This window comes from Paramisgurnus dabryanus, chromosome 18, assembly GCF_030506205.2.
Source record: "Paramisgurnus dabryanus chromosome 18, PD_genome_1.1, whole genome shotgun sequence".
NCBI lineage: Eukaryota > Metazoa > Chordata > Actinopteri > Cypriniformes > Cobitidae > Paramisgurnus > Paramisgurnus dabryanus.
The window spans coordinates 26,161,388-26,188,889 of record NC_133354.1 but is presented as its reverse complement, the minus strand read 5'-3'; the positions used below and the strand labels follow the sequence as shown (position 1 = coordinate 26,188,889).

Here is a 27,502-nt window from a genome sequence, read left to right as displayed (position 1 = left end):
TCACTACCCGCTGACAATTCAGAGACCATGGATATAGAGAGCAAAGAGTCCTGGGTGAAGACTGTCCTGAGGACAGCATGCATTAAGTAAGCGTGCTTGTCTGTATGCAGTATTTATGCTTTATGAGTTAGCAGAAAGCCAGAGGTAACCATCAAGCTTCGGCCTCCTTCCATTTCTGTCATTCTCTCTTTATTTAGCCCCAGGATAATTGAATGTCTTGAAAAGCGAAGACACATCACTACTGAATGAGGCAAATCTAACAGTGTATCTTAAAGAAACCATGCTATTATTAATCTTTTAAGTCCTTAAGTCAAAACCATATCTTATTTTTCTCTTTCCATTTTGTTTTTTGGTAAATATACAGCAGTATGCAACGTGCGTCTTATTTAAAACAGATACAATGTATTGTTGTTAGGTGAATCAATTTAAAATAAATACATGCAGCTGGACATTAACATTGTGCAGAATCACATCCTCTGTAAACAATATTTCATCAGATGTTCCTATCAAAAGAGCCTGAATGACAAGTGTTCATCATTAAAGGCCACTGCTGTCACATTACTGAAACAGATTGTGTGTTTTCCATGTCCCAGCGTGACGGATTATTGAAGCAAACAGTGTAACAGGTCCATTAACTTCACACCATAGTTTCTCGAGCTGGGTTTGAACAGTCGCTCTCGGTCGACGGTCCTTTCTCCGATGGGTCTGGTTCAGCAGGAGAAACTGTTTCGAGAGAGCTCATACTGGAACAGGACTCATCCAGTGATTTGCATGTCTCTGTTTCATCAACATCCTCCAGAGGTAACTGAAGGAACTGAGGGAGCATCAGATGTTCTTTCTTCAGAAGACCTCTCTGATCATCAGCGCTGCAGCACTGGGCTCGGTTCATCAACTCCACCAGACCTGGACATTTAACCAGAACCAATAAGACACAGATGTATTTACACTTAACAGATCGTGTTGGAATATAAAGACAGAATATCTTTACCCTCCATGTCATAAGTTTTCCTCAGTCCAGGGTTTCTCTGTCTGGGGGTTGATCGGGAAATCCCGGTAGGGAACATGTTTGAATCAACGCCACCTCTCCGATCCTGATGACAGATTTAGAAAGTTTATTTTTTATTTATTTATGATTTATAACAGTTTAAACCACAGGGAATGACAAGAATATGATAAGATGCTCCAATATCTAATGAGGATCCCTGTTGGTTTCTGCCTACAAAGGGAGTAGTTTTTGACAACCTGACATATTTCAAAAAGTAAATGGAAGACAACATGGAAGTTTAAATGGGTCATATGATGTTGCTAAAAATAACATTATTTTGTTTATTTGGTGTAATGCAATGTGTTTACACAGTTTAAGGTAAAAACACAGTATTTTCCACATTATTGTTGCTCCTCTATGCCCTGCATTTCAGAAATGTGACGGTTTTTCCAAATCCCACTGTTCTGAAAAACACAGTGTGCTCTGACTGGCCGAATATCTCAAGCATGTTGCGAAAATGTATGCCCCTCAAAAAAATAGTTTGTTCAATCAACGTAATTTAAAGGCGACATTTCACAAGACTTTTTTAAGATCTTTGGTGTCTTAATGTGAAGTTCTAGCTAAAAATATCATATAAATAATTTATTATAACATGTTTAAATTGTCACTTTGTAGGTGTGAGCTAAAATTAGCTGTTTTGGGGGGTGTCCTTTAAAATTCAACACTGCACTAAATTTCAGTGGGGTGGTATTATCCTCTTCTGACATCATAAGGGGAGCCAAATTTCAATGTCCTACTTTTTCCACATGCTTGCAGTGAATGGTTTACCAAAACTAAGTTACTGGGTTGCTGTTTTTTTCACATTTTCTAGGTTGATAGATGCACTGAGGACCCAATTATAGCAAACATGAAAAAAGATTTTCATGATTTTGAATCAAAAACTTTTCCACGAAAATAGTTTAGGCGTTCATTCAAAGTTAATTTAAGCAAATAATGTTTTGTTGCACTGACTTAATACATTTAATTTTTTTGTCATAAAATTATCTTGTTCAATAAACTTAGTTCAGTTAAAGAAAAGTTTTCTAGGCAATTAGTTCCGGTCTGTTCAACAAGGACAAAACAAGTTAATTCAAATAAATAATGTCTTGTTAAACCAACTTAATAAATGACTGTTTCTATATTATACCAATTTTGCATTAGCATATATTAGCATACTATTACTAATAATAATAACATGATACATAGGATGAGCATGTGAGAAGAGCCTGATCTCCAGATTAGGCATTAACACAGTTCGTGCTCATTGAGGGAAGTACCTCACATCCACAACTTAACCACAAGCCACTCTTATGCACCATGGTAACCAAACAATTCGTAAAAATATAACACAAACTCTTAAAGGGGTCATATTATGAGATTTTTTTAAAGATTTAAAATAAGTCTTTGGTGTCCCCAGAGCGCGTTTGTCACGTTTAAGCTCAAAATGCCCAACAGATAATTTATCATACCATGTTAAAATTGGCACTTTGTAGGTGTGAGCAAAAATCTATTTACCTAAATATGTATAAAAAATAATACTTAATTTTACAAATTTCTCTCCAAATGCAGTTGCACGCAAAGCATGCTGGAAAATGCAGGTCTACGGCGCAGTTACTAAAATCAACCAAAATCATTGATGTAGTCCCAACACAAAATTATTAAGTTGACGTAATTTTTTTAATTAAGTGGGTTGAACATGATAAAATTAAGTTCATAAAGATATTTAAAATTATGTTAGATTAACCTGTTATTTATGTTAACCGGGTAAATTGGGCAAGATACAATTTTTTTTTAAATGTACCATATTTGGAATATCAGCTCCCAAAGCACAGCATGTCCCTGATATGGCAGCGGCAACAATACTACAGTGAGAAGAAAAAGTTATGCCTTCTTTCTTTGCATATACATTTGGCTGGTGTTATGCAGATCTTCCAGCACAGTGACGTAGATATGTGGAGGCGTGTTTAATTGAACCGTTTTAGGAAGGCGTGGATGAGACTTTAACTCTTTCTTGCCCAATTTACCCGGTTAACATAAATAACAGGTTAATCTAACATAATTTTAAATATCTTAAGAGAAAACATTTGCATTAAAAAAACGTGTCCCTGATAAATTTTTATATTAATCTGCAATACAGATTATCCACTAGACGGCGCACTTAAGCAATTAAAAAAAAACTGAAGCGAAAACTTTATTTACTAATTTTAAACCATGTGTATGTTCTGATAATCATTCTGAATCTGATCTCTAACAAAATTCCTTCAAAAAATTCAATTATTTCAGCTTTTTGCTAAAAAAAAATTATTTTCAAAGAAAAATACCCATAAGAGTTTATAAGCAGAGAAAAAAAAATATAGATAGGATGACACTTTTTCCCATTTTGTTTGTTTGAAAGCAGAGGGTCTGTTCTTTAATTTAATATATTTGTGTTTATTTATAAAAGAAAATTTTCCTAGAAGGCATTTTGTAAAACTTCTGTGAAAATCACAAAAAAATGCTGGCAGGCAACTTTTAAAAAAATGTCTATCGGGGAATGAGTTAATCTTTGCGACTCTATGGATCTTCTACATGCAACAGTTTTTAACACTCCAAAGACAAAGAAAAACATGAAATCGCATCTTATGACATCTTTAAAGTTAAAAACAATATTGGGAAAAGCAGTCAATTCTTAATATGATGAAACTATTGTTTACTCCTCAGCACTGAAAAAAACATATGTTTATAATTGACATAGCAGTGCATTCTGGGATTGCTTTCTTCACTAAGGATGCACGCAATGCCTGTCTGAAAGAATGCATCTTTGTAGGCATCATAATAATGCTGTCCACCCTCTGGAGCAGGCTTCAAATCGAGTGTACCTCAAAATACTGTCTAGGTAGGCAGTTCACTAGGTTTGAAACCGAGTTAATGAGCACTGCCGGATAGCAGCATTAGACTTACATGTAATGAAGGTGGTGATGTGATGCCCTTCGAGCTGCTGGCCTTGTCCACAGCTGTGACATGATGAAAACATACATATATTATACCTTTACATCATAATATAAAAAAGTTGTACAGTTTATGTAAAGGTAACCGTGGCTCAGAATTCAGTCTAGATGGTAAAAAGTTTCATGTTGCAAAGTGAAACGTGACAGGAAAAAAACAATGCAGTACAAATGCAAGATGACATGTTTTCTACAGAGGACAGGGCTACTGGAGATCTCAGTGGACAAATCACTTAGATCATTGTTAGTAAACTGAAGAAAAAGCCAGGGAAAATAGAAAGACCAAACCCAATACAATCAAAGAACCAGATATTCATACCTTTATCTAGAATTAGTGTCTTATTGGCTAGAAGTGTGACCGGTGTATTCAAACTTATTACATGTCCACTTCCACTCTGAAAAAAACATAAAGAAAAACAATGAGAGACTGATGAATACCAGGATGTTATCACCAGGAATGCCACTGGTTTCCAGCGACATACAGTCTGACTGTTCACAAATAATACAAACTGTCACATACAAAAAATTACTTTTTGTACTTAGTATTTTAGTCTTGTTTAAAGTACAAATATCTAAACATTCTTAAATCAAGATGCATTTTCTTGGTAAGCAAAATGACCTAAGAAATGTAATTTAAGATTGAGATTTAATTAAAGGTATAGCGGAAGATTTTCCTGAATTTTAGAAAAGAACCGCCCTCCACTTTTTAAAAAAAATGCTTTGAAAAATTTTGTTTATCACATACATGAATGCGCAGCAGCACAAAAATGCTTTTAAATATGAAATATTAAAGGATTGAATGTAAAAGATTATTATTGAGTCTCTTGGACATAAATGAGGATCGATTATGAGACGTTAGAAGGCACAAAGAGCTGCTTCGCCTGTATCCTGGTAAGTAAATAAATGCTTTGCTTTAAACAAATGCATCTATTTTAAATGTTTTTTTAAATGCTATCTTATGGATTTATTGTATATGATGACTCTGTACCTGTGGATATGGTAAGATGAGAAACATTTTAAGTAATGCTTTGTAATAAAATCCCATATGGCGCTGTTCTAGTGCTGAAACGCGTCGGCTTTCTGCACGTTTGTAAATCCTTTATCTTTTGTTTGCATTTTTAGAGTACAAACCTTTTCTTGCATATTTGCAAATTATTTTATGAGATTACATTGATTATGTAGGATATCAATACATTTACAGCAATTCAAAGCCTGCTATTTGTACTTCTATGACTGAAAGAAAAAGGCTTTTAAAGGTTTTAATAAATTTTTCTTAAACTGGGGATCTTCTTCCTCCGCTTAGTTTTTCAGTTTACAAAGTCCATCATCTAAATAGGGATTATGCACAGCGCCAGCGCAACAGGCTTTAAAAGGGGATGACAGATAAGACTCTCATTGGTTTATTGCACATTACGCCCAAAACACACCCATTACTCATTAGGTAAATATGTACAACCCTTTTCGACCATGCGCTCGGCGCACAAACCATTTTTCCCATCGTTAAATTAGCAAAAGTGGCATCAGAAATGCCCATTTAGACCGTGCACCATGCGCTTAGATGGTTAAAATAGGGCCCATGGTCTCATCATCATCTTTATACACAGCGATTTTGGCAGTATCACTGTTTTTAGCTAATGCAGCACACCCAGCGCCTCCGTCTGGATAACTATATGCTTATTTTTACAGAAATAAATTTATGTTCTTATGTCTAAACAGTCAGCAGCAAGTTTGGGGAAACACTATTTGCAAAGTCAGATGAGTCAGTAAATTAAACCCTGAACAGAGAAAAGGCAGAGGAAGACCATCCCAAAGTGTATTTTGATTTCTTGCAGTTTAGAATGAGTCAAACAGGGCGGTCCTAGATATATTTGTTTTTTTTTCTTTCTCTACTGCTTGTGTAAACTCGGCTGTACAGTAGGTGCTTGTGCGGTGCGTGCTCTCAAGCTGGCTGTGTGCAGCACAGTTGAGTTCCGCTTTTGGGTTCTGAAAAAGTCATGTTATTATTTTGTGAACTAACTTTTAAGAATCGATTTTTGAAATTTGTGAATTGATTCAGAATTGTCCACATCCACATCGCGATGCATCTAAGAATCGATTCTTGCTCCCACCGCTAGTGGCCCCTGGGGTGCCGCGAGATTGTGCTGGGACACCCAAGTTTTATGACATTTTATAAAAAATTCATGAATTTATCATAGATTCTGTGTAATTACAAAAAAATATAAGGATACTAATCAACAGCACTACATTGTTTAATTTAATATGTTTTGTTTAATTTATGTCATACATTTTCTTTAGGGTTTGTTTTAACATTACTACCGTCCTGCTTTTTCAGATTAATGTATAACCTGGGGAACAGAACAAACCAAATCTCTCCCCTGTGTCCAGCTTGTGGTCCATCAAAGAAGGTCAAACTGTTAACTTTTAACAAAGAACAAAATAAAACATCTATTCCAATCACCGTAGACCACAACTCACCATGGTAACAGTGGCGTCCTGTGGCCTGAGGCGGTGTTTAGTAAGCATTGTGTTGAGGGCGTCCTGCAGCGTCTTATTGGACTTCACAACAACAGCCACAGTTTTACCGGTGAAAGCTACCTTCACCCTGTATAAGAAGCAGAAACGTCCACAGTTTAACTTCTGACAAAACAGGCTATTTATATGGATTGTTTGTGGTTGACCCGAAGCTAAATGGTTTTATGATAAAACAGTGACAATACTCACGCAAATGTTACCCTCAGTTCCAAAAACACCTGCTGGTCCTTCAGCAGAGAACTGTCCTGGTCCAGAGATAGCGGTTGCTATACCGTTATATGGATTAAAGGGTGGAAAAGAACTGTGTGAGAGGCTTAATACAAAAAGGCAAACAAATCTGGAAATTTTGCTTGTGGTTATGTTCATCATAAAACACTCGTGAAGCAAACGTGCTGAACACATTCATGCATATGGTACATTTAAAGGCACTCGCCCATCCACCATTCAGTACATTGTGAATGTCCTATTTAAGTGTAAATGACACAGCTGTAGACTCTACTGAGCTTTTATAACAAATTACAGTCCTGAATGATGAAAAGAACTACTTTAGCTCACCGAAACGCATTTACAAACACCTGATTATAAATGGATTTCAAATCACATATAGAATTGGTTGGATTGGGTTGTCAAGGCTCAATTTTAAGGATTGGAGTCAAATGATCTTATCAAAAGTTTAAAGGATTAGTCAATTTACTTAAAAAAAATCCAAATAATTTACTCACGACCATGTCAGTCGAGAATAAATTATGTTTTTTGAGGAAAACATTCCAGGATTTTTTTTTTCATTTTAATGGACTTTAATGGACCCCAACACTTAACACTTAACAGTTTTTTCAACAGAGTGTCAAAGGACTCTAAACAATCCCAAACAAGGCATAAGGGTCTTTTCTAGTGAAACGATTGTCATTTTTGACAAGAAAAATAAAAAATATGCACTTTTAAACCACAACGTCTATCTCCGGTCCTGAAAAGCGCCAGCGCGACCTCACGCAATACGTCATCACGTCAAGGGATCACAAATGATGTATGCGAAACTACGCCCCAGTGTTTACAGATGTGGAGAAAGAGGACCGTTCCGACGTTGTTGTATGTGTAATGATACTAATTAATGTCTTTGTGTCAGTTTATTGTTTAAAATGGTCGCAAATGTGCGTTTCATATATTATGTAACATGTGAACTTTCTACGTCACTAAGCATTTACGTGAGGTCGCGCTGACACTTTTCAGGACCGGACCTAGACGAGAAGTTGTGGTTTAAAAGTGCATATTTTTTATTTTTCTTGTCAAAAATGACAATCGTTTCGCTAGATAAGACCCTTATGCAACGTTTAGGATCGTTTAGAGTCCTTTGAAACTGCAATTTTAAACTGCATTAAAACTGTTAAGTGTTGGGGTCCATTAAAGTCCATTAAAATGAAAAAAATCTTGCAATGTTTTCCTCAAAAACATAATTTCTTCTCGACTGAACAAAGAAAGACATCAACATTTTGGATGACACGGTGGTGATTAAATTTTCTGGATTTTTTTTAAGAAAATTGACTAATCCTTTAATGGTGACGTATATCCGGCTTCTGAAATGAAATGGGTAGGGCTGGTTTCTATAGTTTCTATATTTTAAAGCATTTATATTCACATTGCACCTTGTATGTTAAAAACCTGTAAACTATTATATTTAAATTGTATACATACTTTTACATTTATACAAACTTTGCAGTATGGGGTGTCAAATTATAAATGTGTTTAGAAATGATAAATGTTGCTGTGAAATACATTTTAAATATATGTTAATATATGAAGGCTAAATCTAAATCAAATTATACTAAAATATTTTCAAATTAAAAAATATATTTAATTAAGATTTACTTGCTACAACATGTATTTAGCATATATTTAAAATATATTTTGGGCCAGATAAATGTTTTTGTACGACAATTATGTTTACTGTACGCTATTCTATACATGTAGTTTAATGAGTTTCTAAAATATATGCAATGTTTCACTTTAACAGTTCTTACCTTATCTTTGCCTTGTAGATAGATGATGATATCTGACAGAGGAAGGCGTCTCTTCTCACACAAGCCAGTGAGCATATCGCGTACAGTGAGTCCTGGTCGGGCCGGGGTGAGAGAGGCCGTGCCGTCAGGTAAGAACACACAGCAATATTTGTCAACCCTTCCTTCTGCAGAGCGAGCCACTAATTTTTCAGCCTGTTATAAATGACATTTATAGAGCTTATCATTGATGATGTCAATATAAAGGCCAAACCAACAGTCTTATTCCCATGAGTTTCTAATTATGAGATTTAAGAGAAAAGTTAGGTTTGTGGTTAATATGATGTGAGGAAACATTCACGGAAGTTAACAGGATATGACAACATTAACGATAAAAATAAAACATGACTCGAAATAAACATGATAACTGGAAAACAAGAACATTTTATCTTTTTTAAAGACTTGAGTAAAAGTTGAATTGATTTCTATGATATTTTTTATATTGATTAATCTAAAGTTAATAGAAGCCATGGTTTAAAAATGCTAATTTTCTTCCTGGTTTTAAGACTGAACAGCTTTATTACAAGTGACCCTGTTTGTGAAGTCCAATCTAAAGTCTTACAATTTATTTATGATATGAAGATCATCAAAGTTTGATTTCGCATTAATTTCAATCTTTGACATGACCTTACTGAGCCAATATTAAAGATATCAGGGTAATATTTTCACTGAATGTGCTTTATGTTATGCAGGATGATGTTATATAGAAAGTAAATCATGACTTTTATTGGGTTTTCACAGACTGGGTCACAAACGATATTTATTTTAAGTGATTGTATGATCCTTGTACAGGGAGACTTTATATGGAGTTACCTCTGAACTCTTCAGTCCAGTCTTGGAGCTAAAAGTTTGTTCTGGAAGTGGTCAAAAACAGGGAACAAATTTATTACACTGTCTTAAATTATTAGATGGGCTAAATTTAGTTCTTATTTTGTCTCATATTAAGGCTATAATCTGGCATCATAACATCACCTCCCCATGACTCTCTCTTCTCTTTGCGTTTGTCTTTTCCTATCAGATTGACCTTCCTCCTCTCTACCACATCTTCAGACTCTGGCTTGACCTTTAATCTCTGAAAAACAATTCATTTTAAAATTTACATTCATGCACTTTCCTAAAGCTACTTACTGAGCAGTGCACCCAAGTTATTATTTTACATAATACATTGACATATTATATTCAGGCACGTGTGGTGGGGGTTTATTTGCTTGAGCACCTGTGTGTTACGTTAACTAGATGCAAGTAATGTTAGCTACAGCTGCTACATTGAATTTATACACAGCATACAATAAATGATGCATGCATGTTCACTTACTTTGTTCTTGCTGATTGAGCAGAAAAAATTCATGGGCTTCAACGGGTCTGGTCTTTACTTCATTTGACTAAACTAAAAATTATTTATACTTTAAATTACTATTAAAGCAGTTTTTTCTCATTATAACTGTTTTATTATTGTTAAAAAAATTATAAAAGATTAAATTCAGGACAAAATTAGAATCGAATTATATTTGCATACAATGCAATATACACTCACCTAAAGGATTATTAGGAACACCATACTAATACTGTGTTTGACCCTCTTTCACCTTCAGAACTGCCTTAATTCTACGTGGCATTGATTCAACAAGGTGCCGAAAGCATTCTTTAGAAATGTTGGCCCATATTGATTAGATAGCATCCTGCAGTTGATTAAGATTTGCGGGATGCACATCCAGGGCACGAAGCTCCCGTTCCACCACATCCCAAAGATGCTCTACTGGGTTAGGATCTGGTGACTGTGGGGGCCATTTTAGTACAGTGAACTTATTGTCATGTTCAAGAAACCAATTTGAAATGATTCGAGCTTTGTGACATGGTGCATTATCCTGCTGGAAGTGGCCATCAGAGGATGGGTACATGGTGGTTCATAAAGGGATGGACATGGTCAGAAACAATGCTCAGGTAGGCTGTGGCATTTAAACAATGCCCAATTGTCACTAAGGTGCCTAAAGTGTGCCAAGAAAACATCCCCACACCATTACACCAGCAGCCTGCACAGTGGTAACAAGGCTTGATGGATCCATGTTCTTATTCTGTTTACGCCAAATTCTGACTCTACCATCTGAATGTCTCAACAGAAATCGAGACTCATCAGACCAGGCAACATTTTTCCAGTCTTCAACTGTCCAATTTTGATGAGCTTGTGCAAATTGTAGAATCTTTTTCATATTTGTAGTGGAGATGAGTGGTACCCGGTGGGGTCTTCTGCTGTTGTAGCCCATCTGCATCAAGGTTGTGCGTGTTGTGGCTTCACAAATGCTTTGCTTCATACCTCAGTTATGACGAGTGGTTATTTCAGTCAAAGTTGCTCTTCTATCAGCTTGAATCAGTCGGCCCATTCTCCTCTGACCTCTAGCATCAACAAGGCATTTTCCCCACATGACTGCTGCATACTGGATGCTTCTCCCTTTTCACATCATTTTTGTAAACCCTAAAAATGGTTGTGCGTGAAAATCCCAGTAACTGAGCAGATTGTGAAATACTCAGACCGGCACGTCTGGCACAAATAACCATGCCAGGCTCAAAATTGCTTAAAGGAGTAGTCCACTTTAGAGATGGGGTCTATTGACTTTTTATAGTAGGAAAAAAAATACTATGGAAAGTCAATGGGCCCCATATATAAAGTGGACTACTCCTTTAAATCACCTTTCTTTCCCATTCTGACATTCAGTTTGGAGCTCAGGAGATCGTCTTGACCAGGACCACACCCCTAAATGCACTGAAGCAACTGCCATGTGATTGGTTGATTATATAATTGCATTAATGAGAAATTGAACAGGTGTTCCTAATAATCCTTTAGGTGAGTGTATGATATCATTATCATATATTTAACTGCATACTGAAGACCACACACACCTTTTGTCTATTTAGATATTTTGAATCTATTTGCAGAAAATAAAGAAAAATATTAGATTAAAATTGTCTTTTCCATCTGTTTTACTTTATTTATTTGCATCCATATTGATATGTGTGTCAGCAAGGAATGTCCCATGTGCCCTTTTTATACTTTGAGCACCTGCCACACCAAAGGTCTCTGCATGGCCACCGCAGAGCTTCACAAACGGTTCTCTGCCCACAGGTTTATTAAAGAGATAGTTCACCCAAAAATAAAATACATTTGTCATCATTTACTCACCATCAAGTTGTCCAAACCTTGATGAACACAAAAGAAGATATTTTGAGCAATGTTTGTAGCCAAACCATAGACTGTAAAAAAAGATGGACGATGCGATGGCGCTTCCTTCCATTGTAATAAACTGAACGTAAAATGTACGACAATGGGCGTTGACATGTTATGCAAAAATATCAGTCTGGAGCTGGTGCATGCACAGAAGGAATAGTCCGTGGAGCCCGGAGGTGGAACCGTGTTATCAAACATCCGCCCAAACACTCGCACACCCAATTCGACCACGCCCCTTGAACGTCTCATATGACTGGCTTGCTAAAATAAGGCGAGTTAAATACAAATACAAACGACTAAAAGGATTAGTCCATTTTTTTTTCAGATCATTTACTCACCACCATGTCATCCAAAATGTTGATGTCTTTCTTTGTTCAGTCGAGAAGAAATTATGTTTTTTGAGGAAAACATTCCAGGATTTGACGTGATGACGTATTACGTGAGGTCGCCCTGTTGCTTCACAGGACCGCTTTTAGACGAGAAGTTGTGGTTTAAAAGTGCATATGTTTTATTTTTCTTGTCAAAAATGACAATCGTTTTCCTAGATAAGACCCTTATGCCTCATTTGAGATCGTTTAGAGTCCTTTGAAACTGCAATTTTAAACTGCTTTAAAACTGTTAAGTGTTGGGGTCCATTAAAGTCCATTAAAATGAGAAAAATCTTGAAATGTTTTCCTCAAAAAACATAATTTCTTCTCGACTGAACAAAGAAAGACATCAACATTTTGGATGACATGGTGGTGAGTAAATAATCTGGATTTTTTTTTAAGAAAATTGACTAATCCTTTAAACTTCAAGAAACATAATAATACGCTATATATTAAAAACAGTATGGCTATTTTTTAAATGATTTAAAATGAACAACTAGTCTTTCACAATGTGTTGGACAGCGAAATTAACGATCTTTAGTTCATGCAGTCTGTTTAAACTAATGTTAGGCATGTATAGACCATTTTGCAAGATGTAAACAACACTGGTACAGAAGCGCTTCCTGTTGCTTTTAAGTTTTTAATTCACATTTATTTGACATTTTAATTCAGGTCAAAATTTTCTGTTGGTTGTATTTTGTTCTAATAGTAATTAATATTAATATTTTGTTCAGTGTTAAAACAGGAAGTTCTTCTGGACCAGTGATGTTTACATCTTGCAAAATGTAGAACCAAACCATTTTTGAGCACCACTGACTTCCATAGTATTTTTCCTACTATGGAAGTCAGTGGTGCTCATACTTGGGTTTGATCACAAATTTCTTCCTTCCTTTATACAGGTTAAGGTTGAGTTAATGATGACAAACGTTTCATTTTCTGGGTGAACTCTCTTTATGTTAGTGTTATGAATGACACAAATGTGTGTTGCATGAGCCCAACCCATTTAATCTTAAAGCTCTTGTGAAGACCATACCTCTTTAGTTCTGCTGTCAGCTTTGACTTGGCCTTTGGGTGAAGTGCTGGTGGGTTTGGCTAAAGTGAGGGGTTTGCCACGAGAGTCCAGCCCTGGCAGAGGCTTGCCCTCCACATTAGCCAGCATGCAGTTCTGATAGAGCTGCGAGCGCACAAAGCGAGTATAGCTGTCAAACTTCATCAGCTTGAAGATCTAGAGAGAGAAGAGAGGTAAGGACACTTCTGCTCAAGAGGGAGTCAAAGGAGATTGGCTTTAGATTTGATTGCTTTTAGTCGCTCAGGGAGTTTTCCCTGTGGTTTGTATGAAATAGCAGGATCCTCTTTGTCATGTTTCGTATGGCGATAAAGGTATCACTATGGCATGTTATACATTTTTAAGATTTACACAACAACAATGTACAATGTATATCTTTGTTTAATATAATTTGGTATCAGTCACAAAACAAGGAGTTCATGAACCCTTTTGGGAAATCCTGAAATCTGGCAAATCATCGCATACCTGTTGTTGGGCCTTTTGAAAGATATCAGGATGGGGGTTTTGCACATCTTTTTCTTCTACTCGTACCCTGTCATCTATGTTGATGGGAGAGGTTGCATTGCTGGACAGGTAGATGTTGTAAATCGAGAGAGCCTCTTTCTTCAGCTAGCGAAAGAAAAGACCAACGTACCATCATTTTACTTTGTAGGATATATGTATTTATAAGCATAAATGCAAATGACAATTCGTCTCCAGTACTAAAGAGAACAATGTATGATATTAAAACAATATCTCACCCATAAATGCTCTCACTCACATGTTGTTATATTTTCAGTGAAACACAATTTCTGCATACGGGTCAACTGTTAATGACAGTTAGGCTTGCATCATGGGTGCCAAATTAAATTCGACACATGTATAATGATTTGCATGAATAATTTGATTTGAATGTGAATAATGCCTTGAAATTTAATCTGTGCATCTCTCCAGAATACAGTGCGGCAGTCATATGGACTACTTGTATGATGCTTTGATAAGGATTTTGTCCTTTATGAAGCTCGACAGTTTGAGGTCACCATATCTTGTTAGTCTTATATAGTCTATAAAGTCTAAAAGGCTTACGTATTCACAGACCCTTTCCACACAAAATACTTTGGTACAACATGCTTTTTATTTTTGTGTCAACTGTCTCTTTAAAATAGTGACCATCATCCACCATGGTTTCTTACCTGTTCAGTTTGATGGGCAGGAATCTTGCGGTACTTTTCACAAGCCAACCAGAATAAAATGTTTTCAGCGCTGACCTCGGATTTGAGGAATGCCTGTTGAATACAAACCTTGTTCACATTTCTGATATTTATGTGCATCATGTACAATCCCAAAATGTGTCTGTTGGCCTACACACTCTATAAAATGCTGAGTTGTTTCAACTAGAGATGCTGATATAATGCTGCGTTTACACCAACCGCGTTTCAGGCATCAAAATCGCGTCTACCGCGCCTAGTTTGCCGCTTGAACAGTTTGAATGCATTTGCGTGTGTAGAGCGAAGTAGACGCGCGGAAAAAGCAAGCATTTGACGCGCATCAGAGGCAAAATCCGCTTCTTGTGGGAGTTCAAGTGCTATACGGTTGTCTATTTGCAGGTTGGCTGAGGTTGATTGTGCATTCATTGAGAGAGTTACCGGTTTGTATGTGGTAACCTTACTATAGGGTGAAAATAAATGGCGCGGGTCGATAAACGTCCACGGCTCAAAAGTGAATTGTGTATTTACAACTAACCAGGTTGCCCAATGTCCTCACTGACACTCTTCCAAGCTAGGTCCTTTTTATTCCTGTCTCTATAGAAATACGAACTTGTGTCGTATACCTCCGGGTGACTGCTCACGGACAATATCAAGCCTTCACGCTGAATGAGTGATTCCAGGCGGGGCTGCCGCCAGGGGCGTCGCTAGACCCCTTTTACTGGGGCACGTGCCCCAGTGTAAATCTTTTGTGCCCCTGTGTAAATCTCAAGTTTACAATTTAGCAGTTAACTAGTTTATTCCTTTACAAAGACAATCGCGGCAAAACGGATCTATATGCAATGTAGGTACCCAATTCACGTTTGAAAAAGCGACGCAACAGTCGCACTGACGCGTGCACGCCTCAATTCATGTCCGCGTCCGCGCACGGACATGAATGGGTGCGCGGACGCGGACATGAATTGAGGCGTGCACGCGACTGTTTTGCCGTGCGCAGCCGCAAACAAAGTACACGCGATTGAGTTGGTTTATGAAAACATGGCGAGACTAAAGTAAGTTTCTAAATAATAATGAAAATCTCATTGACGCATGTGATGGACATCAGAAATGTTTTGTGCAAAGCAGGAAAAGGGAAGGAAAAATGAGAGATGATGAATTTAAGGGAGTAAAGACACATAACATCCTACCCTGTCAGGGCTTAAACATTAGAGGGAAAATTTCAGTAAAACCCCTGTCAATAGTCTATAAAATTGCATTGTTCACATACAAAAACTGTGTTATACTGTTCTGTATTTTCAGATATGAAATTAATATTTAGTTCACTAGCTCTAGGTCATTACATAATCAGTTAGCAGTAACTAAGATAGATTTTTTTAGTAGTCATAAAATGAAAATATTCTTAAAAATAAAAAAAGAAGTTATTAATCATTGTTATGTAAAATGCAAATGTGCATAACATTTTTTTCTCTCCAGCCATTATTTCCAAACATTTTATGCCTTAAGACATGTTAATTATGTTGTATATATGTATATATGAAGATGATACTTTTAAATAAATGTTTGTCTTTCCCAGTACTTGTTGCAATGTTGGAATAGTGGGTTAAGCAAAGGAAATTGTATCTTGCACACCGCAGGCTTTCAAGAAAAAGTAAAAAAAAAAAAAAATGGGGGGCCTGTGCCCCAGTAGAGCTTTATGTCTAGCAACGCCCCTGGCTGCCGCCACAGTTTAACTTTTTAATTGTTTAACGTGGCGCAAAAATCCACCAAAATTCAAATTTTCCAACTTGGGCGTCAGCCGCAAATTCGCATCAAAAGCAAAATCCACAAAAGCACCATTCGTGCGTAACGCGCACCACACTCAATTCGTGGCATTCACGTGAACTAGACGCGCGAATTAGGCGGAAACGCGTCTTCTGTGCCGCGCTAAACGCCACATCCGCGCCGCGGGACCTCCAGACGCGTATCAACGTGTCTTCACATTGACTTAACATTGAAATCACTTGCGCTTGATGCTCTACCGCATCTGGTGTAAACACAGCATAAAAATTTCCACCGATACGATAGCCGATTATTCAGACTGATATCTGCTGATACCGATAGTTTGGTGGTTATATTAACTTGCATTAACTAAAATCTAAAGATATAAAATTTCTGAATATAATTCATTCACGAGTGTTGTTTATTTACATTATCTATACACATAGTTGCATTTTCCTGTTGTCTTTTGATTGACAGGATATATCGACCATGACTATGGCTGTTTTTAAATATTGATAAATAAACAATTCTTGGCCTAAATATCGGTGCATCTCTAATTTCAACGCATGCTTGGACTAAATATGGACAAACACAACCAATGGCTTTAAATTTATCTACACGGTACAAAACTGCACCTTTTTACGTAACGGATATATGTTACATAAAATGCATCTCACCCCCCCACTCTCATTCACTTCCCTTCCCTTCAAAATTATTTGCATATATCCGGCCTCTCGCCTCCAACGGGAAGTAAATTGCAGCAGATTTCGCAAAGTTCAAGGCGAAATGGCGAGTCACTTTCCGAGGTGTGCTCGTCTATCCATAGATATGTATAAAGGCTAGATGTCTCACCCCTGCTGCTGCCCAATTGAGTTGAACGTCTGTATTTGGTGGCCATCTTACCACAGGGCGCGCTCACTCGCAGCATTGAGTTTTAATGGTGCAGGTACTTTTAAATGACCATAACTTGCTTAATTTTTTAAAGATTTTCAAACGTTTGGTTTGTTATAAACATCAAAGATGTACCTATGACACTGCATACTTATACTAAAAAAAGCATCCAGAATTATACCACGTTAATAATGTTTGTAAGAAACCAAACTGTAGAAAATTGAGCAAGTTATGGTCATTTAAAAGTATCTGCACCATTAAACTCAATGCTACGAGTGAGCGAGCTGCCTGTGGTAAGATGGCCGCCAAGTGATGACGTTAGAGACTCTGCAGTAAGATATCTAGCCTTTATACAAATCTATGCTTCTATCTGTAACATTTTGGTCTGTCCGTGTCCGGAAGACGGCAAACTTTACATTCTTTTGAGTGTCAGCAAAAGCCAATCAGCGTCAAGTGCTTGCATTACATAATGAGGTTGCCAGTTAAGCCCGAAGGGATGCAAAATAGGTGCAAAACCAAAATCCCCAACCCTAATATAGCTTTCTGAAAGAGGTTTTTAGGAAGCACCTAAGGCATTACAGACCCAACCAAAATGTTGATGTCTACATGTCACATCACAGAACAAGGATAAATACCCCGTTCAATCATTCTATGTCACCTTTAAAGGTACAGTTATCTGTTTTGTACCCCTTAAATTGAATCGCGCTTTAAAATTAGGGTTGCATCTTGTGATATCACATCCTGTTTTTGGTTTGTTGAACTGTTTCTGGTCCATGCGTGTTCACATATCAGTCGATCCGCACCAGAGTTGGTTGGAAGCAAAACGAGCACCAAAGTTTGGGTGGCAGAATTGATAAAAAAAAAAAAAAAAGGACAAACCGAGCAATCGCAGCAGAGGTTGCTTTAATCAAGTATGAACATGGCCTAAGGCTCACAATAGATCCTTGGGGTATAATATTGTTCCCTAAAAGGTGCGACATTTACAAACATGATCCTTTGAGGGTACCACCCCAGTGACAGAAAAGATATTGTTTAGTATCTTTTTTCTGACAGTGTATGCTTGTTGTTTCAACCTCATGTGACGTTTTGTTACAAACCATTGGGTCAGATATGTACATTTTCTAGGTTAACTTAATCCAGCCATTGGGCTTATCTGTATTTTTCCCAAGCTAAAACAATCCAGAGAGTACCATTTATGCATTTGATTTTTACCAAAGAGACCTACAGTCCAAAGTAAGCATTTTACCATTATGTAGGATACTAAGAGTCAGGGATCGAACCCACAAACTCGCTGTTGCAAGCGCCATATTTTACAAATTTAGCTCAATCATCATTACTTTAATCTTGGAGCTCTTTTATCTCAACACTAAATACCAAAGGTTTCCTTTGCCCTTATAAACCCGTCCAGCTATCCACAGGATCAGCCCTGCCAAAATCTCCACACCTCCTCATTTCCATATAATTATAGTGACTCACAATGTGGGCCGTTTTCACCTTAACCCTTACTGCTTTTATCTTGTTTTACAAATTTCACAATGAATTGGTTGAATGACTTGCACTGCGTGGTTGGTAAACAAATGTGAAACTGAAATGCCTGACAGAGCCAAGCAACATGCTAGCTGCTTCCAAAGCTCTGTCTATTAAGACGTCAATAAATGCACGGTTATGACGTGAGAAGCAAGAGCTGGTTTATTTTTAGGAGATCACTTCTGCATTTCTTTGCTGCTTGCACAGTATACTGGTCAGCTTGTTGTATAACAAACTTGGTGAACAAACTTACAGTAGTTCTGGTTCATCGTTTTGATTGGATAAGAGGTATTCAAAGAGATATATCAAAACCGCAGTCAGGAATGCTTTATTGTTTTGTATTTTTCCATCACAGGAACAACACAACAACAAAATGATCCATTTAATATGGCAATCAATACCTTTTCCACATGTGCATTCATTTCCAGTGCATGTGATGCATATTTATATCTGGAGTGACGTGCTTTCCACGTCCATAAATATTTGCTCCCATGCCCGTGACTGTATAAGCAATACTTGTTTACTTACTGTGAAGTAGCGAATGCCCATCGGGTCCTCCAGCAACCTCTCAAAGCTAACAGCCCAGCTGGCCACCTTGCCCACCCCTGTGGATCCTTCACTGGGTACAGTGGGCAGACTGGAGTTGCTGCAGGAGTACTGAGTCCCTGCCCGCTCATCTGAGTCCAACATATTTAGTTCTAACAAACATGAAACATAGATGTTGAAAGGCACTGTATTTGGTTAAATCTATTTCATTTTTTTCCAAATGTGGTTATAAACTCAGGTCTCATCAAATCTCTTGAAAACATTTTAAATTAAACTAAATGTGAATACTGTATATACTGCCAGCCAATGTTTACGGTCACTTGCTCATTTTTTCCCACATTTTTGAATAATAATACTAAATTCATCCCAGCTATGGCTGCGTCCAAAAGTGTTGACAGCTGATTTGTTGCCTCACTGCCTCATGAGGCAATAACTTTGGTGACATAAAGACAGCTATTGGAAACAAATTCGGACAGCCTTCATAGGCAGTGTAATGCAAATCAGTTTGAAATATAAACAGAGTGCCTTTGTGATAACAAATCCCATATTTTTTCGCTAGAAATGCAATCAAAAGGTGTGTAAAATAAAACTTTATACAGTATATACTAAATTTGTGATCCACTTTCTTTGCCCCCATATTATTTTTTCAAACTTGACCCGTTTCGACGAGTCACATTCCCCGCACACACACACGCATAGAATTGTGGGACAAGATGATGAAGTTATCTCAGGAGACAGGAAGTTAAGCAAACATTGGATTTGGATGTGCCTTGATGCCTTGGAATGCTGCATCCAAAGGCAGCATTTTAGAGATTGTAATAGCACTATGGGAAATGTAACTATGGGAATAACGTCCAATTAAATTAAACATATTTAGCATATTTGATTTAGTCACCTTTTGTCTAGAATTTGCAAAAATGTATTCTTGTCATGTTATGCGTATCTTGAGATGAGAGAGTACTGAAACAATAACTAGCTTCCGGTAACCTGGGCTGTGACCGAAACCGCCTACTTCAATACTATATAGTATGCAAAAAGGAGGTTTGCATGACTTTTGAAAAACACTTTGGAAAAGGGAGTCGGCCCGAGTACCAAAACACACTTGTAGCCAATCAGCAGTAAGGGGTGTGTCTACTAACCAACATCATTACCTGGTTTGCGTATGTGTGGGGCGGGTCTATCAAAAGAAGGTCCAGATTCTATTGGGGTAGGAGCGTGTTTGTTTAAGTGATTTTAAATATCAACATTGGCTTTCAGAGATCACGCACTCTGCCTTTAACTATCCCGTGAGCCCCGGGGAGAGGAGTCATACAACGAAGAAGACGAAGGGGCGTTGTTTTATTCAAAAATGTCCAAAAGCGGTAACGCAGCTCTATTAAAATGCAAATACATATATTAAACAGCTGTCCCTTGTGGTTAAATTGCGCTAGTTAACGCCATTCCAGTTAACAACTTACTTGTTGTTATGGCGACGTATGTCACGTGATGTATCAACATGGCAGATGTAATACGTCCAAATTATTCATACTATCCATATTCATACTACATAGTACCTACTGTTTTAATGATCCATGAGTAGGTACTTCATCTAATTGACCTATGGCTAAGCCACACCCTCAAATGCAATGTGCCAATTATAGTGTGCATAGCTAACCCAATACACTCGGACATTCTCAGCTTACACATCCATTGAAATGCATTGCAGTTGGTCATTTTTCATTCGTTTTTATATGTTTTTTCTTGTCATTTTAAGTTTAAAATGGTCAAACGGTGTGCATGGGGTACATGCAATTTCGACACTAGGTATCTCAAAAGGCTGGGCGACGGTGTGTATTTTTAAACTTTCCCAAGCCACATTTCAACCGAGATAACGTTAAGTGTCTTCTTTGGATTAAGTTATAGGTAGACCAGAACACCAACTAAACGTGGATATTTTTAAAAAACATGGATGTCCACGTCTAAGCTAAGTCAACAACGCATTTGAAAATTATCTTTAACATCTCTAACGTAACGTTAGCCTAACATTAGAAAACGTTAACGTTAGCTTCTAGCTGTGTTGTACATCATGTCACTTAGCTTCATTAACGTATCTGTAAATAACTGAGATAACAAATGGTTTTGTAATAGCAATGTTGTGCTGAATGATTCATGTAAATACTGTAGCACCACCAAACTAACTCTTGGTACTCTTGGTAAAGATGGTAAAAAGGCTTGTCCTGGAAACATATGCAACTTCCTGTACATATTTAATTTGATCATGATGGCAACGAGATGCGGTTTATCGCGTTTACCTGTGAAGCTTTACATCGACCTTCTCAACAATAAAATTATAAATATCTAACCCTCCAATGCATAGTTAATGCCCTTTTGGTGACTTCGAGATGATATATAGTCTTTCTGTCTCCAAAAATGATCAATTGCCTCCTGTGAAATGTCTCCTAGTGTGACAGCTGCCATAGCACCTATCACTGAATGTTGATTGTTTGTTCGAGTGAGTGGAGGGGGCATGGCTTAACCATAGGTCAATTCAGTACTTACTTTCTTGCTTATTCATTTAGCTGACGCTTTTATCCAAAGCAACTTACAATTGCTATATACGTTGCTATATACGTCAGAGGTTGCACACCTCTGGAGCAACTGGGGTTAAGTGTCTTGCTCAGAGACACAATGGTGTGTCACAGTGGATTCGAACCCGGATCAAAGGCGTGTGTCTTATCCACTGTGCCATCCCCACCCCCATCCACCCCAATTCAGTAGCTACTGTCACAGTATGCGATTTCAGCTGCAGCCATGGACCTGATTCACATGAGAGTTTTAACGTAGTGAGCGCTTGAAACGTTGCGCAGTGACATTTGTAAATTCCGTTAGTTCAAGGTGGCGTTTTTACCGGAAGATAGTTATTATAGTTTATAAAGTTTAAAATATAGATATTTTTCATACAAAATCACATCAATCACCCACAAAAAACTTTATTAACCCCTTATGGTTCTATGAAGGATGGATACACTTTTTTGGGCTTCAAAGTCAGAAGTTGTTCCCTGATTCCTGGGAAAAGAACATTTACTAAAATAACTCTAAGGGACAGTTTACCGGACAGGGATTAGACTAGTCCTAGACTAAAATAAATGTAAGAGCTGTCCCAACTCAAAATGCACACAAGCGATATTTTTTGTGTGGCATGTCTGTTAAAACTAGTTATATTTCCTAATTAAACTAAGGCCTAGTCCTGGCTTAAAGAAAAAATCTCTTTCTGGGAAACCACCCCTGAATGTGTTTGTCTTGAAGATGATGGACTTGTGTATCTCGGATTGCCTGAGAATGAGTAAATCATGGGGTGACATTGAGGGCCCTATCTTGCACCCAGCGCAATTGACTTTGTCAGTGACGCATGTATCATTCGTATTTTGCGCCGGCGCACAGCGGGGTTTTTCCCTCCACAGATGCACGTCGGCAAACTAGGGAATAAACTTGCGCTCCCTGGGCGGTTCAGCGCAAAAAGGAGGCGTGTTGCGGCGCAAACCATCTCTTATGCTATTTTGCAGTTTCAAAAAACAATTGCGCTACTAACCAAAAAAAACTAGTCTAAAGTCAGTGGCGCGTTGCGCGTGGTTCATTATGCTATTTTAAGGGCGCATGCTTGACCATAATGTATAGCGTGCACAACGCGCATACACTTTGCTTATCTAATCTACACAGATGCAACAGTTATTTTTGCACATCATAAATTGTTACACTTAAAAATATTAATACACGAGATAAGGGGAATCATAGTGGTGAGCATTGTGGTGATAGTTTTTATTTATTCTCATGCAAATAACGATTAAAATATTTTCATAACTTTGTTGTGTGGCTGTATTACGTTTATTTTATGTAAATAATAATTAAAATGTTTTCATAAGAAACCTTAATGTATATGAACTTGATTTGTAAGAGTACTTTGGGGTTGGACCTTGCTTGCGTTTCTTGGGTCCGATTTCAAAGCCCCCAAACCCTTTCAGCGGTGAGGGTGGACGCAGCGATGTCCTCTGCTGGCGTCAAGTCCTGAGGCAGATCCACCTCCCGTTACACGGCGTGCCCGATTTATGCTGGCAAGCGTGGGATTCCCCCGTACAAGGACGTCGGTCTCCTCGGCTGTGAACCGCTCCTGGCGTGCGCCTGGTAAATCCGTCATAATAATAGCAACCCACCATGGAACTTGCGCCCTTGCGTTTAAAGGGAATGTTGGATAGCGTTCTGATTGGTTTATTTGACGTTACGCCCAAACCACACCTATGAATAATGAACCTACTTCAGACCAACCCCTTATTGATTTGCGCCCGGCGCAAGAGTTATTTCTCACGCCGGGAAAATAGCAACAGCGCCCAAGATCCGCCCACAAACTCACTTGCGCGTTGCGCTTCGCACTTGCGTTTCAGATCGTTAAAATAGAGCCCTGAGTATCGCTTTAACATGTGAATGCATCTCAATAAGACACTACACATCACACAGAAGTCAACTTCAGTGTACAAACAAGTCAAACAATGACTCAGCTTTCATTTCAAGAATGAATGAGCTTATTTAGTCATCTTTTGTCTTCCTAGGCTGCATCTGGGACTTGCTTAAGAGTAAACTTATCGGCAGTTTGACATTTCCTTTTCACACCGAGAACTGTTAAACAGTCTCTTCGGGGTAATAATTAGCCAAAACCAAACTGTTCAGTTATCTCTCACTTATTCTTTCACTTCCGATACTACAAACATCACTTGTTTTGTGGCATTGATACGCAGTAGAGGAATTTCCCCGAGGTGGATTACAGTTGTACTTCATGAATGATTAGCATCAGAAAGACTTCACAGATGATTCTGCCTATGCTACTGATGTTTGTCTACTGTAGTTATACATTCTAGGCAGTCACATGACTTTCTATACCTCTGTCTATCTGTCTGCCTACCTGTCTGTGTTTCTCTCGTCTCTTTTTGTCTCAGAATGACTTTAGAAACGAAAGAGGAAATTTATGTGGTTACACCTGCTGCCCCAAAACAGGATGTAAACAGGTCAGTGACAAAATGATAGACTCTGATGTGTGACTGCATTAATGCCTTTCGTTAACCACGCGATAAAATACGACAAAAAAAGTTTCCTTTTGTGCCTTTGAAGATATGACCAAGAGGAACACATCATTTATCTTCCTTCATGGACCTCCTCAAAAAAAAAAAAATCATTATTAATTCATTACTCACCTCCATCAGAAACCGCCAGCGTCTGTGGGTGAAAATGAAATTATATCAATCAGAGCTGTAAATTGATGGATTAGATGTAATAAAATACGAAATTAAAGATATAAATGTTGAATCATGGGGTACAGTCATCTTTGGTATTAAAAACTGAGTTAAAGCACACAATATTTTGGAAATAAGCCCAGTTTGATTTAGTGCCACCGGCCAAATGAAGCGGACACGAGCATCCGAGAGATAAAGAAAAAGGACAAAATTGGAGTCTGAAATGAAATTGCTGTTCTTTTCATCTCTGATTGCATATTAACTGACATCATTGTTCTTTTATCGCCTCATTCCCGGGAGGGTAATGCCGTAGGAGTTCGATCCAAAATGCTATTGGCGCTAAAAATCAAGCAGAAGTGGTAAGAAAACTTTTTTTTAAGATGGCAGTTCCGCCTTAACAAGTCACAAGGACTCGTCTTCTGATATCTTCCCCAGATAGAGTACAAAAAGAGTATTTCTGTGTGAGAAAAATCATGTCAACCCCATTGTTATTCACTTTTGCCAGCTTTTGGCTCCCCCCATTAAAAGCTGACATCTGTGGCAGTGCTATCATACGATATGCAAAACATACACACATAGACATCTACACATTAACAGACGGGTGGTGACTCTCTGTACCTACCTTGAGTCCATTGGATATTCCAATGTTATTCCCTTTCAAAGACATAGCCATACAATCGCATGTACTTTAGGATAATAGCGAGCGCATGAGTGAGTTGTTTCTCATGTGCGTATGAGCCGTGCTCTAAACTCAATATAACTTCCTGCTCGAACAGGAAGTCTTACCATGGCAACATGCCGCAAGAGGAAGCGTGGGCACGTTTCAGACAGACCTCTTTTTTCTCTTATTGAAGTTTTTACAGTGAAACCACGGCTGCAGTTCTTCCATTCTTACATAACAAAGTCATTTACGTAAAAGAAAGTTTGTTTTAATGACACGAATGAATGTACGTGACATAAAACATTACACCTTTGGTATGTTTTAGTAATGTGAAAAATATATATATTTTGATTCAATCTAGTCAGATTCTAAGCACAGTAGGCCAATAATATAAAGTCAACTGTATTATTAAGACATGGTAAAGCTATTCGGCAATATAAGGCTGGGAAAAATCATTAAGGTGCATCTCCAATCTAGACATGTTTCAACCCTTGGCATGCAGCAACTCGAATATGAAGTGACGAGGAAGTTCTTGACATAAGGGTTCTTCCGAAATCAGTCAAAAGTGGTACCTTATTCAGCGTGTGTGGGTGGCCGTCTGACAGGGTGTTGGGTCTCCCAAGAGTCCTTCGCAAAGAGTTGCGACGAGCGAGGTTCGAGAAGCCTCTGCTTATTTCTTGAAAACTCAAGGATCTCTGATTCTAGCCCAAACACAACACAAACATCGCAGTCGTTCTTGCAACAAAAAGGCATTTGTAATGTTTATCTCTTACACAGACAACCCCACAATACATTCTTAAAAATTAAGGTGCTATAAAAGGTTCTTGGTAACACTTTACTTGAAGGGGTGTTCATAAGACTGACATTACACCTTCGTTATCATGACATGACACGTGTCATGAACATGAAGGAGATTTTATGCACGTTTATGTGTCATTTGCTCAATTATGTCATTTTAAGTGCAAAGATGACATGGTTTGAGATGTCTTTGTTATGACAAATTGACATTAACCAATACATCACAACTTGACAACTTGACCAAGACAACATAACTTGTTATAAATCTGTCATAAACATGACATAGCAGATAAATAATCAAAATTAAGAAACTACCTAGCTTTATGGGTTAACATTACTTTAAACTGTAATGCGGTTGGTTTTGACATTGACTGTTATGAGGCCATTACAATTCTGTCTGACCACATTTAACCAGTGACAGAAATTTTAACTTGTCATTAAAATGTCATTAAGTGTCAATACTCTGTCAAATTGTTTTATAACAGCATCGTCAATATTTTTCTTGACCTCAACTACAGTGGTAAAAATTAAATTTGTCATTAAAATAATTATATTTTTTATTATTTAAAATAATTGTATAATTATATAAAATAATTATCATCCAATAATAATAATTAAAATTGATAAAATTATATTTTATTGCATTTGGAGACAGACACACCTAAAATTAAATGAAAACATTACAATGGTGTGTTAAGCCATGCAGCATTTGGTCCATATCGCTGCAAAAAATTTAATTTAATGTTAATTCAATTAAATAAATTACATTTTTGTTAGTTTTTTCTTCTATATCAGAAAATTTCAGAACCCTCTGTTATGTATTGTGCACATACATGAAGTTAAATATAATCTTTCGACGTATCTGTTTATTAACAATTAGTATTAACACTTGATGATGCTATATGTCCATACTCAGACTAGATAATTGAGGTCGTCCAATCGGATGCTTTTTGATGTATCGCAGTCTAGGCCTAAGAACAGAGGAGAACGAGGATTTTCAGGGACGGCGCTTAAATTACGATGCCTAAAAAATGTATGACAAGTTATGTTGTCTTGGTAATGTCAAGTTGTCATGACAAGTTATGATGTATTGGTTTATGTCAAGTTTTCTTTGCATAAAAAATGACATTATTGAGCAAATAACACTTAATGACAGTTGTCATAAACGTGCATAAAAACTCCTTCATGTTTGTCATGATTATGAAGGTGTCATGTCAGACTTATGAACACCCCTTCAAGTAAAGTGTTACCGGGTTCTTCACTAATGATGTCATCGAAGAAGCATGTTTGGTTCCTCATTAATGTTTTTAAAAGAACAATTTATTTCCTTTATAGTCTGTCGAACCTTTCTCCATTAGAAAGAGCCTTATGTTAGTTTTGGAACCATGTAGTCCGACAAATAAACTTAAAGCAACCTTTATTTTGAAGAATGTAAAAAAGGCTTAATTTTTTTAGTATATAGTATCAGAATATAAGCGAAGAAGAAATTTGGTACCTTTTCCTTGGACTGAACAGTTGGTTTCTGTTGCTGAAGAACAGACAAAGAGGTCTCCATGATGATAGCCGAGGCTGGCTGTGTGCTGGAGACTAGTGAGGTAGTACAACATCTACGTTAGGTGTTCAAGCCTCACAGA

The 27,502-nt window shown here is 37.5% G+C and overlaps 1 protein-coding gene across 3 annotated transcripts; it reads right to left on the bottom strand.

Annotated features, from left to right (window-relative positions):
- Window positions 1-186: 186 nt before the first annotated feature.
- On the bottom strand, window positions 187-27,502 carry rgs14b (regulator of G protein signaling 14b). Of its 3 annotated transcripts, XM_065287509.2 has the most exons (16): window positions 27,364-27,502; window positions 25,643-25,771; window positions 24,371-24,392; window positions 19,134-19,303; window positions 14,418-14,510; window positions 13,711-13,854; window positions 13,213-13,404; window positions 9,564-9,663; window positions 9,405-9,445; window positions 8,556-8,747; window positions 6,730-6,806; window positions 6,484-6,610; window positions 4,328-4,403; window positions 3,965-4,017; window positions 989-1,091; window positions 187-903 (listed from the first exon to the last, which is right to left on the bottom strand). In XM_065287509.2, the coding sequence occupies exons 1-16, from the start codon at window positions 27,421-27,423 to the stop codon at window positions 638-640; spliced, it is 1,845 nt and encodes a 614-aa protein (XP_065143581.1). In that variant the 5' UTR covers window positions 27,424-27,502; the 3' UTR covers window positions 187-637. The 3 variants fall into 3 exon arrangements, with proteins under 3 accessions (XP_065143581.1, XP_065143582.1, XP_065143583.1); XM_065287510.2 differs by lacking the exons at window positions 25,643-25,771; window positions 27,364-27,502 and adding an exon at window positions 25,032-25,170; XM_065287511.2 differs by lacking the exons at window positions 9,405-9,445; window positions 9,564-9,663.

Bases quoted from the DNA above. Each gene is read 5' to 3' on its own strand.
- rgs14b (XM_065287509.2), bottom strand. From the start codon at position 27,423: ATGGAGACCTCTTTGTCTGTTCTTCAGCAACAGAAACCAACTGTTCAG. The intron at 19,304-24,370 runs GTGAGTAATGAA...CATGTTTGTTAG, and splicing joins GCTGGCGGTTTCTGATGGAG to AACTAAATATGTTGGACTCA. The intron at 6,611-6,729 runs GTGAGTATTGTC...CTTCTTATACAG, and splicing joins GAACTGAGGGTAACATTTGC to GGTGAAGGTAGCTTTCACCG.